The 16,920-nt window shown below is 44.7% G+C and overlaps 1 protein-coding gene across 1 annotated transcript; it reads left to right on the top strand.

Annotated features, from left to right (window-relative positions):
* The first annotated feature begins 1,642 nt into the window (after window positions 1–1,642).
* evplb (envoplakin b) lies at window positions 1,643–16,918 on the top strand. The gene is made up of 23 exons (XM_080487652.1): window positions 1,643–2,003; window positions 2,113–2,412; window positions 4,968–5,067; window positions 5,231–5,385; window positions 5,530–5,653; window positions 5,766–5,897; window positions 5,993–6,034; window positions 6,530–6,691; window positions 6,792–6,899; window positions 6,988–7,083; window positions 7,172–7,282; window positions 8,009–8,155; window positions 8,252–8,406; window positions 8,503–8,600; window positions 9,316–9,488; window positions 9,569–9,747; window positions 10,642–10,780; window positions 10,882–11,075; window positions 11,155–11,305; window positions 11,834–11,917; window positions 12,005–12,136; window positions 12,225–12,317; window positions 12,854–16,918. Exons 2-23 carry the CDS (start codon window positions 2,378–2,380, stop codon window positions 16,370–16,372), a joined length of 6,129 nt encoding a protein of 2,042 aa, XP_080343778.1. The 5' UTR covers window positions 1,643–2,003; window positions 2,113–2,377; the 3' UTR covers window positions 16,373–16,918.
* The last annotated feature ends 2 nt before the right edge of the window (window positions 16,919–16,920 follow it).

Genomic DNA, 16,920 nt, shown 5'->3' with positions numbered 1-16,920 from the left:
GACGTGAGGCGGAGCTTTGCTGTGAAATGAGCGACGTTCATCAATATAAATCCCCACAAAGTCTTCATCATCTCACATCTACAGGCCCACATTGCAACCAATCACGTGTACTTTACTGCAATAAAACGTTCATAAGATATAAACCCTGAATTTAGAAAGAAAATGACTTAAAACTAGTGAAAGTATCGGTCTGTGCAGCAAGTAGTTTTTACTGGATAAGAGATTCTAAACTAGTTTTAAAATCATAAATTCAAGGACTCAAACTAAGCTAAATTAGTACAAGGGTATATAGATTTAAACTTAAGAGAACTTGATTTTATGTTATTGTTTGATACTCCAATGAGCAATAACATATCAGGTTCAAGTAAGAGTTGCTTCTGCAGACACAAACAGTTTTCCCTGCAGAAGATTCCATCTGACTGGTCACTTTCCTGCTTCAGACGACGTATAAATAATGCAATGCTCTGGACACGAATCAACCTCTCACGGGATCTTCACTTTACGTGCGTTCAGAGAACAATAGTGTTACTGAGCCCATGCAGTAATTTCCACAACGCAGTAATCTGTTTATAATGCGGCGCCGCCTGAGGGCCTGAGGAGCCTTTATGCAGATCCGAGTTTCTGCCCTTGTTCTTTATATACAGAGTTTACAATTCTCTACAATCTATGTGAATTTGGAATCAATTAAGCCATAAAACTTTTTTTTTTTTTCATATTTCAGCTGCCTTGAGAACAAATGGGTAAACCCTTGTTTTACATTCGAACGACACTTGGAAATTCTTTTTTTATAACCAACTACCTTATTGATCTGTTCCCATTGCACCTAAATAATTAAATAAAAATCAAATCTCAGGGATTTCCAGTCGCATTCGGATTTGTTTTGTCACTTTATACAATCTCCCATATTTTCTGAGAATTAGATCGGTCTGATTTTTTTTTCAAACGGCCAAAATATTATGCAAATATCACTGTGAAGCAAAAGCAGGAATCAATAAGACAAGCTAACACTTGCATGGAGGCTGCAGCAGGAACTCCCTGCAGGCTTGGGATTACGAATGAACCCCTTCATGTCACCGTTTCAATCATTCGTTACTTGGTCGAAATGTTCTTGCAGATTTAAACGCGGCATCGAGGGCGTGAAGACCCCGTGCTTTGTGTTCTCTGTGGGATTTCACTCCTTTTTCTTGTTTCTTGTCTGTTGCTCCCTCCTCCCTCCTCCCTCCTCCTTCCTCCCTCCTCCCTCTGCCCTGCAGGTACGTGGGTGCTGGTTTGAGGAGTAACTGCTCTCTGGGTGTGTGCGTCCGACACACCCACCGCAAGCATGAGACGGAGCAGCATGCTGGACCCATTCCTTCCCAGCGAGGCGTGAAGAAGTCACATTGTTCCACTTTACCAGCTTCCAACGCTTACTCTGCATACTTACCTCTGACACACACACACACACACACATACACACACACATTGGGCATGCGCTCTGTCGTTGTCTCCTGTTTCATTTGGCAGCAAGGTAAAGTTTGCATTCCTGCTATCAGACCTTGACTCTTGGAGGTAATTTCATAGGGTGTGTGTCTGATAACAGCTGATAGGCCGAGGTCGTTACGCCCCACCGCTTTGGGTGGATGAAGTGTACCGATCCTACAGCACACAAAGACAGGTAGTGATCAGATAAACTGCTTCCTACAGTCTCTTTTATATAACCACTGATCATTCTAACGTTGATTTCTTCTGTTATTAGAACGTCAGCTGGAGTTACAATCCGCTGGATGAGCTCAAAACTGTATATTTATTCTCTGTCGTTTCATTATATTCACCCAAAGAAATGTAGATCAGAGGTTTGGTCACGTCTGAATGAACAATGACGGGGAGCAGTAACGATGATCCCTAGATCCAACCACCGGCCGACTTGATATTCCGCATTCTTTCACAATTGATCTGCTGGAGACTGCCAGTGCTTCTTAACGTCGTGTCACATCAAGTCCTGCATGGAGCCGAGAACTGAACGAGTACGAAGAGGCTTTTTGACGTTTGCAGAAGAGATGCTTGATTGATTTTCTATTTTAAAGGACGAATTTGTCCGTGTGTGTTGATCTCTCACCTGTTTCTCATTTATAGGTCATGGACTGATGACAAAATGAGGTGATATAAAAACATGGAAGTGCGAGCGAGCGCCGTGAAGCCTCAGGTGCGTAGAACAGGTCTGCCCGGTCTGCTGCTCCGCTGCTTTCAGTGACGACACACCTGCTGGCCTGGGAGGAGCTGAGACAGGTGGACGCTCCTTTAACCGAGCCGAGACGCTGCCAGAGACCCGAGAGGAGGAGAGAGAGGAGAGAGAGGAACTGAGAGCAACGCAGAAGACGGGTCCCAACGGCGTCCCAAGATGTCGCAGAAAAAGGAATATGTCAACATGAGCAAGTGAGTAGAAGCTTTGTGTGGAGTTTCCCCTCCTGGCGTCTCTATTGTTTTCTCCTCCCGGTGGGCTGACCCGGCCGCTTTTAACTTTGGTTGCCACCTGCGACCCCGCGTCTGTTTCACGATGACAATAGAAAAGCACCACGGGAGACAGAACAGTGATGCGTCTGTTCACTTTGATTCACTGGGTCCAAAACAAAGCCGCGTCTGTGCGTCAGTCAAAATGAATGAAACCCTCTTCTAAACTTTTTCATGTTGACGCTCCGTTCACTCCGGCCTCTCAGTTTTCACATGTTCTTCTCACCTCGCCCATCTCACTCGGCTCACCGCAGTACTTTTATTCCCATGTTTGATCACTGGGTGTATCATCTTCAGTTTACTGACTTGTTAAACCCCGTGTGTATGCCAGTGTTCTGACTCATTAAGATAATAGCTCAACAGTGTGTCCGCCGACAGTGTATCACAGAGCGCAGCTCATTGTCAGCGCTATGTAGTAGAACCGGTGGGTGTGTGAGAGCGCAGAGAGTCGCCTCCCGTCTGCTCCGCATGGGCATTAAACTGTGGACTCTGTCAAATAAATTATGCAACCTCAGTTTAACCCAGGGTTGGCAGTGAGTCAACAGGTGTTTATCTGCTCTCCGTCTCCGTGCGACCTGTCACCCGGGGGTGGGGTGGGTGGGGGGACACATTTATGAAGCATGAGCGGCCCCACTCAGCAGGGTGCGTCTTGACTTTACTCAATCTGAGTGACAGGAAGGCTTGAAGGAGTGGCAGGGCAGGGTCTCCTCCTTCACACTCCAGTAAGAGTGATTGTTTTAGCCTGACTGAGTTCGGGTGGATTCTGACACGAGCTGCAGGGATCCTCAAGAGATTTTGAAAGGAAATGAAGTCATAAGTGTCATAAACATCTGCAGGAACTACTCTAGATTTGTTTAAGTAAAAGTGCTGCTCCTATAGCGCACAAATACTCACTTACAACGGGTAGTAGTGCAAACAAAAGTTGTCTCCTCTGCAAAGAACAAAGCAATACATGTATTTATTTATTTTCATCAGTAAAATACCAACAAATAGTGAGAAAGGGGTTGAGCAAAATGTGGGCAACTTAAGATAATGTCTGTAAACATCGTAAACTCTGCAAACTCTTATCGTTTTGCTTAATATTGGAGGATTCTCAGTACTTTATTTTACTATTGCTGCATAACAAAAACAATGACATTTCAATGATTTCTTTAATTTACACATTTCTAATTTGATATCTTGAATGTTTAGACACTTATCACATTGTTAGTTACTTCACTTTTTTCCCCCATCATTGTGCAATGAACATAAAAACACAAAAATGGTGTGAAAGATGACAAGAAAAACAGCTTGATGACTGTGAGGCTCTTGATACGACTGACTTTGAAACAGATACCAGTAACAATAGTATAAACTTAAAGCTGCAGTGCAAGAAGAAAGTTTGAAACTTGACGAATTTTCTCACGTTTTTACCACCTTGATTTTCTTATTTGCCCTCAAGTAATGAAGAAAAATTTATTTCTATGTCTGTCCGGTATGCAGTGTCTGCTTGATCACTAACACTAACACTTTTCACCTGAGAGAATCCTTAACAGTTTGACCATCCTGCTGCCTTGTCACCCTTCGGCTCCTCCTACACCTCTTCCTCCCCACTTCTCCTCATCATCTGCCCCCTCCTGCAGTCAGTCTATGTCTTCTCATTGAAAAAACAAACAAACCTTAAAACCCCCTCACACATGAATAGTTTCGTAATTGAAGCTATTAAATACTTGTACAACATTTCCTCTCTCGTTTTAATTACATCTCAGTGAGCAATGATAAGAATGCAGAGCAGAAACTACTCACTCCTACGTCAGTCCGCCTACTACGAACCACAGCGACTGACCCGGCTGCCATCATCCATGTGTCCTTTTTTGCCACCACACATTAGACAAGAGCTGGAAGGTGCAGCGCGGCGCCAATGCTCTGCAGGAATGTCGCTATCGCAAACACTCCCGGCGACATTCCTGACTACAGCTATCAGACAGAGAAGAAAAAGGGGGGGGGGGCTGGCGACACTCCTCTCGCCCCCTCTTGAAATATGGCCCCTCCACTCTGACACGGGTGTGTCACTGTTTGAATAGTTTGGCTTGTCGATGGAGAGGCCGTCGTCATTAAACACAAACGTTCTTGAAATATGATGCATTTCTGCTCCTGATTCTGCTTTTTGAGACTTTAAAGACATTTCAGTGCTGATACCTTAATAGCATTATGCCTGTGAAGCTTAAACTTGGAAGAGATTATGAGTTCCTTCATCTCCCATTAAAACCGGCACCCTTTAGGGGTCACGAAGTTCCTTTGGAAATGGCGTTCCCTTTAAGTGATATTTGAGATTATAGAGCATGTAAGTGCACAAACATGTTATTTAGTCACAGTGAAAACAATGTGTAATCGCTTGTTTGGAAAATCCTCTAAAAAAAAAAAAGTACATGTTACAACTTGGGTTACCGGAACAGAGCTGTGGAGGACTTTCTCTCATTCTGTTTGGTGTTTCTGTGCAGGACTCAGGCCAAAGATCTCTCTTCGGTGATCGCTCGCATGCAGAAGAATGCAGATGAAGTGGAGAAGAACATCCTGCAAACAGAGCAGCTGCTGAAAGCGGTGAGAATTGCACCTCCACCAAACGTTGGAGGCTTTTAAGCACAAAAGTTACGGTTGTTTACAACATAAAACCCTCAATACCAGACTGTGCATTCTCAAGGTCAGGGCCTCAATTTTCCTAAGAAATATGCATCGGCCTTGAGCGTGCCGCGTCTCCCTGCAGGACACCGAGAGATCTGTGAAGAAGCAGCCGCTGCTCCATCAGAAGGAGAATGCAGACATCCTGGCGCAGGCCGAGAAGCGGCTCAAAGAGCTCTTCATGGACGTGGACAGAGCCAAGAAGCTCCAGCACCCACAGGCCAGAGAGATCGAGCGAGAGTGAGTTTGTTACAAATGAAAACACAGACGCACTTGAAACTTGAAACGTAACATGGCACCGAGGGCATGCTGGTCATTACCGCACTCCCTTTCTCTGGCCTCCACCCGGTTTCTCATGAGGTGGAACTTCTTTCCTGTTTGCAGTGTGAAGAATTTGCATGAGCGCTGGGCGAGGGACTGTGGTACCTACAGGGAGCTGTACAGCAAACAGCAGGACTTGGACCTGAAACCGAAGATCGGCTGGGGCCCCCTGTTGGATGAAAAACTGGTCAGTTGACGCGCATGAGTTCTACAAGCTTAACCTCATTATGTGGCTGTGAAGTGTAAACCAGCTTCAGAGCTACATGTTGAGCTGGTTCCTGCTGTGTGGCGTTTTGTAGAAACAGCTGAAGACGGCCGAGTACGGCCCCTCGCTGTCTGACGTGGAGAAGCAGATCGCGGCGCATAACATCCTGCACCAGGAGATCGAGGAGTACAACAAGCAGCTGCAGCCAAACACCGCCGGCTCCCAGGTCGCTGCGCCAAACATCACATGCACAAACACGGCGCCACCGCCGCACACACGGGATACACCCCTAACCCTCGTCTTCATCCTCCTCGATTTCAGGAGCAGTTTGACGCCCTCAAGAAGAAACATGATGACCTCACTGTAAGTTGGTTCTCTGCCTGTTGACTCCCGGTATTTGTGACGCGCTGTTTGAAGGATCGGCCTTCTCCGCACTGCGACCAAACAGTTCAGCTAAAAGTCAGAGTATTTCATGTATTAGCTGAGTCTAATTATTAAAAAAATAAAATCCCTGGACAACCTCTGTGTCTCCAACCAACCAACCAAACTAATAAATAATGTAGCTCTAATTAAAGCAGAAGCAAAAAGAATCTATGAAGAAGCCAGAAACCCAAATGTCTCCTCTCAGCCAGCCGCTCCTCTTTCTAACTTTATAACCTTTTCATATGAGAGGCCACCAACATATTATATGATTATATCATAAGGAGAGAGAGCACTTTCAACCTTTAACAATTTGTCTTAACTTTAATCAGAGTGGTAATTCTGGTGTGTATTACAGTGTATTACAGGGTATTACAGTGTATTACAGTGTATTACAGTATATTACAGTGTATCTTGTGTATCCTGTGTATTGTGCAGGACAGCTCAGAGCGCAGGAGGAAACATCTGGTCTCTCTGTACGAGTACATGCAGAGCTGCAGTAAGGAGCTGGTCTACCTGTCGGGCCAGCAGGAGAGGATCCTTCAGAGGGACTGGAGCGATCGCATGGTCGACCCCTCAGGAGTGCGCATGGAGTACGAGGTGAGGCGCAGACATGTCCCGATGAATCGCCAGAGTGAGAAGCTCAGTGCAGAGAAACGTCCACAGTTTCCTACAACCGTTTATTTGTGTTTGTCTTCAGAAATTCAAAACGAGCGGACTTATCGCACACGAGAAAGAAGTCAACAAGCTGGATGATGAAGGGAAACAACTCATGCAAGCAAAACACCCCGGCACCCCGACGATAAAGGTAGTGGAGGAGTCGTCGTTATTCATTATTGGAACAGCCAATGATGTCAGAAGCTGATGTTCACAGAGCTGAACTTTTTTTTCTTCAGGCGCACAGAGACATAGTTCAGGCCGAGTGGCAGGAGTTCCTCAACCTGTGTTTGGCACAGGAGGTCCACCTGGACAACATCGACAGCTACAAGAAGGTAAACGTTGTGGCGGTCTGCCGTCACATCTCACCGGCTAAATCACCAATAATTCACACAAAGAAAAAAACGTCCGTCTCCTCTGCAGTTCCAGCTGGATGCAGACCAGCTGTCAGATTCCATGGAGAGACTTCGGTCCACCATGGACCCAAGAGCTGTGACCAACAAGAGCAACCCCGAGGTCCTGCTGGCACTGGAGGTACAACGCTGCTTTCTGTCGTCAACGAACTGAAGAAATGTGTTGGTTTGTGACATGGAAGGCTCAATTGTGAGAGATGATTTAGAGCTGGAAAAAGCAAACAGAAGTTGATACGACGGCTCACATGTGTACCCAGAGGAGAAAAACCAACAGACACTACCCAGTCTGAAAAAACATGCTTGCATCGCGCTCAGGAACAGTACTTGAATTTTTTTTTATTGAATGTCTGATCTCAATATACAAAGTCATTAAGATGAAACTGAAAACAAACTTATATTTAAGAAAGAAAAACACTGAGACAGAACTACAGGTGAAAGAGGGTCTGTTTAGTTTAATGAGTTTTAGTTAGAATATTGTTCAGCAACTCCTGTGTTTACTTTACAGTATTTGCTTCGATTTTGTTTTTTGTGCAACAGTCGTCTCCAAAAAGCAAGTTTACTGGGAGAAACAGAGTGGCTGTATTTACACAGGCCTCTTCTTTCGTTTCTCAGCGTATTTCTTTCCAGAAAGTGAAAGTGAAATTGTTCGATCTTTCAAGTTTCTGGTTTTAATGGTGCTCCTGTATGTACTTCATTTTCTGTAATCAGCAAGCCATCAGACCCTCACTTCAAAAGCGTCACAGATTTCACAAGCTTTCAGCGAGATCTGCTCCGTGCCAGTTACAGAAAACTAGAAGGTGTTGTTCTGTTTTAACCATCGTCTCACTGACGTTCCTGACTCCTCCAGGGAGACGAGCCGGCCGTGAAGAGGAACGAGCAGCGGCTGGCGGCCCTCCGCGACCTCAGCACCAAGATCGTCCCACTGAAGTCACGCAGAGTCAAACCCACCAAACCCACTCCAGTGGTGGCGCTCTGCGACTGGACAGACGACGACGTAGGATTCCAACAGCTCCATTAAGTCGCGACAGCGTGTCTTTTGTCTTTTGTAGCCGCCGTGTTAACTCTCCCCTCCTCCGTCTGTCCGGTTCAGGACGTATTGCGACGCGGTGAGACGCTGAACCTCAAATCCAACTCCAATAATATGAACTGGGAGCTGCAGAGCCGGAGTGGGGAGACCAAGACCCTCCCTGGGGCGTGTTTCATGATCCCACCGCCGGACGCTGAGACCCTGGAGAAGGTCAACAGGTAAACACCGAAACCTCTCGGCAGGTTTTTTTTTTTTTTTTATTAAAAAAGAAGTGACCTATTCTGAGGCGTAATATAACTGTTGTGTATTTTCAGTTTGGAAAAAGACCTGACGGACTTAAAAAGAAGCAGAGCCACGCTGATGACCTCCCTGAAGAGCCCCACAGTGGAGGTGGTTCGTTCTCAGAGGGCAGGTGACGAAACTTTCCCTCAACATTTGCATATTTTCCTTTGGCGGCGTTGTTCTCCTCCAGAGGTCATCGGTTTGGCACCTGACCCCGAAGCTGATAAGACCTTTCACATACGAGGCCCGGATTACACAACAACGTGTTCGAGTGAAAATGCTGTTTCTTACAAAAACAAAAAGTATATCTGACATGGGTTCCATCTGTGGAGACAAATTCAAATAGTGACTGAGCACTTCTACCAAAAGGAACAATGAGAATGTTTCCTATTAATTTAAAGAAGCAAGTTATTTGTCTGAAATTTTTATTACCTTAAAATAAGCGTCATTAAATATAATCAGCAACAACAAGTTCAAGTAGAATAGCCTTCTTCCTACCATCACCAACTTTTGGGAGGTGTCTTGCCCTTGTCTGATCTAATGATGTTTATTTTGTACCGGCTGTATTATTATTCCGAAGGCAAATATTAAAAGGGAGTGAGCTTTGTTTTCTTAGTTTATTTTGTTAGTCTTGGTGTAGAAAAACAGCTGTAGTGTCGCTTTAAGAGTGTTAGGTTGGGGTTGGACTGCAGAGTGCAACCTGATGAAAAAGCGTTGAGTGTTTTGCTTATTTCTGTCCTCTTTTGTGGATGTTTGAAAGAAAAGAAAAAGTTTCTGATGGTAACAATGTACAGTAAAGAAAAACAGGTTTTATTTGTGGTATTAATTTATTTTCTGCTCCTCAGTTGCTGTTCAAAGCACTCCGGAAGATCCAAAAGCTGTGCAGCTCATTGGAGAAATCGACCGGATCAACAAGGCTTTGGAGAGGTACGAACTGGAGATCCAGAATCGATTGAGGACTCCGCTTTCCAACCGCAATCCCACACAGGATCTGGCAGAGCGTCTGCAGGAACACGAGGTGAGCACCAACAGAGTCGGGCTTTTCACGAAGGGCACCGTCAGCTGTGATTGTTAAATTTCCAAACGTCCGTCCTGCAGAAATCTGTTCTGGCCGTGAGGAAGCTGGAGTCCGAGAAGGCGGCCATCCAACGAGAGATGGAGCCCATTCTGGCCAAGAAACCTTTGGGACCCACCACTGCTACCCTGCCCATTAAACTCAATACTGCCAACAACAAGATCAACGACCTCAACGGACTTCTGGACCTTTACAACAAGAAGTAAAGAGATTTCAGATATCTACACATTAACAACCACCTCCTCATGCCTCCATGTCCCTCCAGCCATTTCTCTTCATACAAGACCTGCACAACGCTGCCGTCGACTTGTTTACTATGAGTTGAAGATAAACCGATTGCCTACAAATCAAACGTCAACCTCACTGACCTCATAAATTCCTCTTGAAAACAACCCACTAAAGCGTCCTCCCTAATACCTAATGATTATCCCACTTAAGTCGTAAAGTATTTAAAGAAATGGGTTGTGTAACTTTTAGAAAAAGCACTTTCTTTTTCTGTTTGAAAACTTCAACTGAAATACTTACGTTTTTTTTTTAATCTTTCTATTTATTCTTTAAGAGAGACACTTTATGGGTTATTCAGTTGATATCTTGTCATTATAGTTGATTTAAATTCAATTTGCTGCATATATATGGCACTTGCAACTAATACCACAACACAGAACACAAATAAGTAGTAAGTACATGCAGGAGGGGAGAGAGAAACAAGACACTGAGATGGAGAGGAAAATGAAGTAAATACAGATATGATTGAGGCGGGAGATAATCAAATAAAATGGTGGTTAATGAGCACAGATTCCACACATTCCACTGCTCTAACAATTGAAGCATACAGTGGCTGTAAACAGCTAAATGGCTAAAGTGGAAAAATCCATTTAAAAAAGAGGAAAAACCTCTAAATAAAAAGGCAACAGAAGCTAAAAATGTAATAAAATATATCTAAATCGTCTCGACGGAAATTGTAATTTGAAAATGTAATAACAACAAAACCATGTAAATTAAGCTAAAAAATAAACACAGATCAAGCAGAATTTGAAATTAAAACTAGAAGGATTATTAAATGATACGGAACATTTTTAATTCTTTCTTTAACTAGAGCGACGGCCTCCATGTATTTGGAGAAGCAGATGAAGAACGTGGACGGGATGCTCTCTGGCTTCGAGGAGCAGCTGGCGAACGACCGCGCCATTCTGGACCAGCCCAACTCCCTTCAGAGTGGCAACCGGGCGCTGCAGGTACTCTAACTCTCTTCACCAATAACACGCTTGAAGGTATGATGGAGTATGAGGACGGCTGCTAGTTGTTTTGCTTTCTAAATCTCCATCTTGTCGAACAGGATATGCGTAAGAATGTTGTTTCGAGGCGAGAGGATCTGACTAAAATGGGCAAAGACTTGAACCTGACAGAGCAAGTGTCCCGCTCCCTGGAGAAGAGCTTCAACGAGTACTGCCCCGACATCCAGCGGCAGGAGAAAGACGTGAAAAACCTCAATAACCGATACACCAACATCGGTCAGCAGCTCCAGGAGAGGTGAGTGGATAAAACACACACATAGATCTGTACACCATGTGTTCTCCCAAACTGCAGTTCTGAATACGTGTCGCTTTAGGGCCGATCTCATCAAACAAGCCACCAACAAAAATCAAGATTTCAACAACGCGGCACAATCGCTGGATTTCTTCCTCGTCAATGTGCCAAATAATAAGATCAAACCCACCGACGGCGTGGCCCAGATTGCGACCAAGGAGACGTCTCAGAAGGTGTGTGGAAGTGTTCACTCCCCCTCATGAACGACTGTGTGATTCAATAAAGTCATTTGTTGGTATCCAGATTGAATTTTTGCACTTGACGTTGCATTTTGCTTTCTAATACTCTTTTCTTCCATCCAAACCCAACTTTTCTCTAATTGACGGGAAATGATGCAGCTCTGCTAAACACCGAGTACACAGCTCCCATCCCTCTTATGACTTCACAGACATTTAAAGATTTATTGTAAATATCATTTGTAAAGGTGAGGATTTAACTCACACCTTTATACATCCAAACATGGGCGATTCCTATCAAGTTTTACCTGACTTCTTACTGCCATGAAAAAGAAGTTTAGAGTATAAACTTAAGGCATCCAGCCCCTGTTTATTCACTACAAACAAATCTAAAATGAACGGATAAGTTAAGGCCTCGTCTCGGTCAGACTGTTTGACGGTCAGCGGCATCTCAGTCAATCAAGTGTTGTCAAGAAATGAGCTCCGGCAGGAACTCACCTTTGCTCTCTTTCCATTTGTGAGTAGAGGGTGGTGGAGGACATCAAGAAGAAGGCAGCTGATGTCAACAGAGTCAAAGATCTTTCCCGTGACTTGCAGCATGTCCTGAATGTGAGTTTATAGAACGCTGTCATTCATCTACCGGTTTGCTATCTACATGCAGCCCGCCCCTTCAGTGTTTCATGTGTGTCCCTTCAGGAATATGAAACCAAGTCCGGTGCTTATCGAGGCACTCTGAGAGACGACGATGACGATGAAGATGACAGTTACGGGGAGCTGGTGTCACTGAAACGTCAAGCCGGACCTCTGGCTAAGGCTGTACAGAGAAAGGTAATAGGCTTATGCAGATCTCACAGCGGATGGCGTAAAAATGAGAGAAGGTGAAGGAAACTGATTTATTAATTTTTTTAATCTCCAGGAGAAAGATCTTCTGAACCTTTACGCTGAGGTGTCTGCAGAGAACGAACAGCTGCTGAGTCAACTTGGGACGTCAAAACACATGATGGGCCGGGTATGGTGCTCAAACTCTCCTCAGTAACAGTCAAGTTTCCACATGTTCAGATTTAATTTAATGTTCTTAATGATCAAATCTAGAATCTAGCACTGTCCAAATCAGCTTTTTCAAGTGAGCAAAGTCCAGCTTGTATCATCTTTAGTTGTAGGTGTGCTACAGTCTTGTCAAGCAGCAGTGAAAGTGACATCTGGAGCTCCAGCCGGAGGATAACAAATAAAACTGCTTCTGTGTTCCATGCAAACAGTTTATTTAAGTTGCTAAACAACCTTAAATCCAGAATCAAGAACGAAATAAGTAATTTTTTTTTTTCCTAAAAAAAAAAAAAAAGATGTCATCAACTGGAAAACCACCCGTCTATGTGTGGTTACTGCTAGAATTACAACAAGACAAAGAACCATTGATTTTCAAGCTGAAAAAAATTGTAATGTGTCTAATAATAACATTATTTTAAGGCATGCTGCCCAGATTTCTAACTGTCAGTTACACCTTTAAAACGCTGAACTCCTTGTTCTTTTTTTTTTTTTTTTTTACAGAATGAAGACAGAGCAAGTCAGATAGTTGTCTCAGAGCAGCGGCAGTTCCAGAGTCAACAGAATGACCTAAAGGAAGCTGGTAGCCTGAAAAAGGACTTAGAGGAGGAGGTCGCCAGGCGCATACATGCGGAGAGAGATCTGGAAACTTACCATAAGAGGTTCATGTCTCTCAAGGCCAGGAAAGGAGTGGAGAGGCTGGAGGAGAGAGAGGTGGTGGAATATTACCGTGACCCCAAATTGGAGGCTGAATTGAAGTCAGTCAGAAGTCGGATCCACGAGGAAGAATTGAATAAATCAAAAATCCGAACAGAGATAGAGATTATCCATGAGAAGATTATCAAACTGGAGAAAGAGCTCAGCCTCGTTGAACCAAAACTAGTGACCAAAATATTTACCGAATATGAGAGAGACCCGCAGCTGGACATAGAGGTAGTTAAGATGAAAGAAGAGATAAGGAGGCTACAGCTGGAGTTCCAAACAAGAAATAGCGAAACCGTTCACGTGAAAAACGAGTACACCGTTCTGTCTCAGCAGCAGCAAAAGATCAGGGAGAAGGTTGTTAAGAAGGAGGTGGTGAAAATTGAGAAAGATCCACAGATGCTCAAAGCTGTCGTCACTTTCAAAACTGATATCGTGGACGTGGAGTCCCAGTGCAAGTCGCTCAACGACAGCATTTTCGGCACAAGGAAAGAGATAAACACTTTGGAGAGAATCATTCCCACCATCCAACCTAAGATTGTCTCCAAGGTTGTGAAGCAAGTACAGCAAGATCCAGAGATGCTGGAAGAGTCAAAGAAGCTGCGGATCGCCTTGGAAGAGGAGAAGGATGAGATTGCCATCTTGATGAAAGACCTCACCACACTTCAGCTAAAGTACAGCGAGGTGGAAAGAATCAGGCAGAGAGTGGACATGAAGGAGATCGTCAATGAGGTCTACAGAATCGACCCTTCGACGGAGGTTGAAATAAAGCGTCTTAAGAAAGAACTGAAGGACGCCAGCCGAATTCGTGCAGACATCGAGACAGAAATCAACACAGTCATGTCAAGTTTGAGTGCACTGCGTGCTCAGAAGCCAAAAACCGAGTTCAAGGAGGTGACCCAGGAGGTTGTGAAGGAAGAGAAGAGTCCAGAGGTCATCAGGGAATTACAAAGGCTGAATAACCAAGTCTCCCGATTGCAACTTAACTATGACACCACCTACGAGCTCCTGGTCCATCTGAGGAAAGAAAGAGATGACTTGAGAGCAGAAAAATCCAAGGTGGAGACACGGCTAGTTAACAAAGAGCTCATCAAATATGAGAATGATCCTCTTCTCGAGAAAGAAGCTGACAGACTTCGAAGGAACGTGAGGGAGGAGATTCAGAACCGCCGCAGTTTGGAGGAGTGTCTCTTTGACCTGCAGAACCAATACATTACTCTTGAGAGGCAGAAGCCAGAGGAGAAGATCGTGATGCAGGAGGTGGTTCGTCTTCAGAAGGACCCCAAGCAGATCCTGGAGCATGAAAAGTTAAACAGGTCCTTAGATGATGAATCGAAAACTCGTAGAAAACTTGAACTGGAGGTGAGGCAGCTCAGAGGCCTGAACCAGGAAATGGAGAGTAACTTGGCTCAGATGAACGAGCGTCAGAAGAAGATCCAGGTGGAGTCAGAGCTACGGAAGTTAAAGTCCCGCATTCTTGAGCTGGAGACTACTCCTACACCCGTGGAGGAAAGGATCGTCATCGAAGAGGTCCTGAAAGTGGAGAGGGACCCACAGCTGGACAAAGCCACAGATGTCCTATGCAAGAACTTTGAGAACGAACGCACCAACATCAGCCGTCTAGAAAGAGAAATTCGCAACCTCAGGCTCCAGTTAGAAATCCTGGAGAAGGAGAAGTCGATGGAGAAGGTCGTGTACAGAGAAGTCGTTCGTGTGGAGAAAGATCCAGATGTAGAAGCTGAAAGAGAGCATCTCAGAGAGCTCGTGACACAGGAAAGAAATTTCAGACGCGACCTGGAAGACCAACTCCAGAACTTCAACATCAAAATTACTCACCTGACGACGTCGAAGTCCATAACATCAAAGGAGGAGTACACTCTCACATCAAACAGAGACGCTCTACAGCATGAGAGGGACGACCTTCTCAAGAAGCTGAGAATGCTGGAGACTCAAAGGCAGAGCATCACTATGACGTTCCAACAACAGACCAGGTTGGTGAGTGAGAGGACGGAGATGGATCGACAGAGAAGTCTCAGGATATCCTCTGACATTCAGCTGCTGGAACAAGAGATCCTGAGAGAGAAAGAGAAGCTACACCAGAGGGAGAAGGTCATCCTTGAGCTACACAGCACCTTCAAGAAAGAGGAACATTCGGAAACTCACACCAGAGAGACAAATCTGTCCACAAAGATCACCATCTTAGATCCTGATACCGGAAAACCGATGTCTCCATATGAGGCCTACGTGCAAGGACTAATTGAGCGAGACCAGTACATCAAACTGTCCGAGCTGGAGTGCGATTGGGAGGAGATCACGTCAGCTGGTCGAGATGGAGACACAACAATTTTGCAGGATCGAAAAAGTGGGAAACAGTTCTCTGTCAAGGATGCGATGAGGATGGGCCGCTTGACGCAGGCTGAATTCATGCGCTACAAGAACGGACAAATGTCCATTTCCGAGTTTGCCCTCCTTGTAGCAGGAGAAATGAGTAAGCCCTACATTGCACCAGTCATCCCAAGATCTCCTACCAGGCACACCCCAATGACCCCAACGTCTCCCAGCAAATTCTTTCCGTCCTCTCCCTTGAACTCCATGCCCTCCCCTCTGAGGTCCTCCTATCCCAGCCTGAACAATCTGAACAGCGGCAGCTTGAACAACCTCAGTAGTCCGTCTGTTGACGAGTCTTTTCCCATCTCGGGCGTCTTTGACACGACCACTCAGAGCCGCATGTCTGTGAGGAGCGCGCTCACACGCCAACTCGTCGACGCTGACACAGCTCTGAAGCTGCTTGAGGCACAAGCAGCCACAGGTGGGATCGTCGATCTCAACAAAAAGGACAAACTCTCCGTCCACAAGGCGGCGCAACAGGGACTCATTGACACGAGCCACATGTATACGCTTTTGAACGCCCAGAAAGCCTTCACTGGGGTTGAGGATCCTGTCACCAAAGACCGTCTTGCAGTGGGCAAAGCGGCGATGAAAGGATATCTCTCCCAAGAAAATGCCAAGAGGTACATGGAGGCTCAGTACCTGACAGGTGGGCTAGTCGACCCCTCAAAAGCAGGTCGTCTAACTGTTCAAGAGGCTCTCGCTGCCAAAATGATCGACAGCACCACAGCGAAAGAGCTGGAAGATGAGTCTTCTTACCCCAAAGATTTTGTTGACCCCATCTCTAACGAGAAGATTTCTTACAAACAGGCAATGGATCGCTGCACCACAGACCCGAGCACAGGGCTCCTCCTACTTCCTGCTGTCTCCACCGACTTGGCAAGTTCCCCATCCTACTCAAACTACCGGTTCAACTCCCCATACCAGTACTAGGTACACAATGTGTGGTGATTTGAATGCTACAGCCAGTCCTGCTGAAGGATAACTGATACATGAAGAAAAAAAGAAAAAAAAAAGTCAGCATTATGATAACTTTGGGGGGAAAATGTAATATTTGGTGAAACTATACATGTTGGTTCGGATTTGTTTCAGTATGATATTTGATCTGTGGCAAAAACAAGGGGAATTTTATTATATGGCTTTTTTTTTTTTAAGTTCAATCTTTATTAAAGGTGCTTAATAAACTAAGCATGTTTCACATTCTGACTATTATTATGTCATTTAAAATATGGATATACTTTGTAAACTAAGTTAACTCAGCAAATTATTTGCTATTTCTTCCTAGACTGTGTTTTTTTGTTTTCACCCGAGCGCCTATTTTCTAGTTTTGATTAGTCTCCCTTCAATAAATCCAGTTCTAAAATGATGTATTTTAATAGAGATTCATAGCTTTATCTTCAACTTATTGATTTCAGCTGCAATGAATGAATGAATGAATGAATAAAATAATTCACCATCATTTTCAGCATTTGGAGGTCAAA

Source organism: Lipophrys pholis (assembly GCF_963383615.2).
Source record: "Lipophrys pholis genome assembly, chromosome: 19".
Taxonomy (NCBI): Eukaryota; Metazoa; Chordata; class Actinopteri; order Blenniiformes; family Blenniidae; genus Lipophrys; species Lipophrys pholis.
This window is presented reverse-complemented; position numbering and strand designations above follow the sequence as displayed.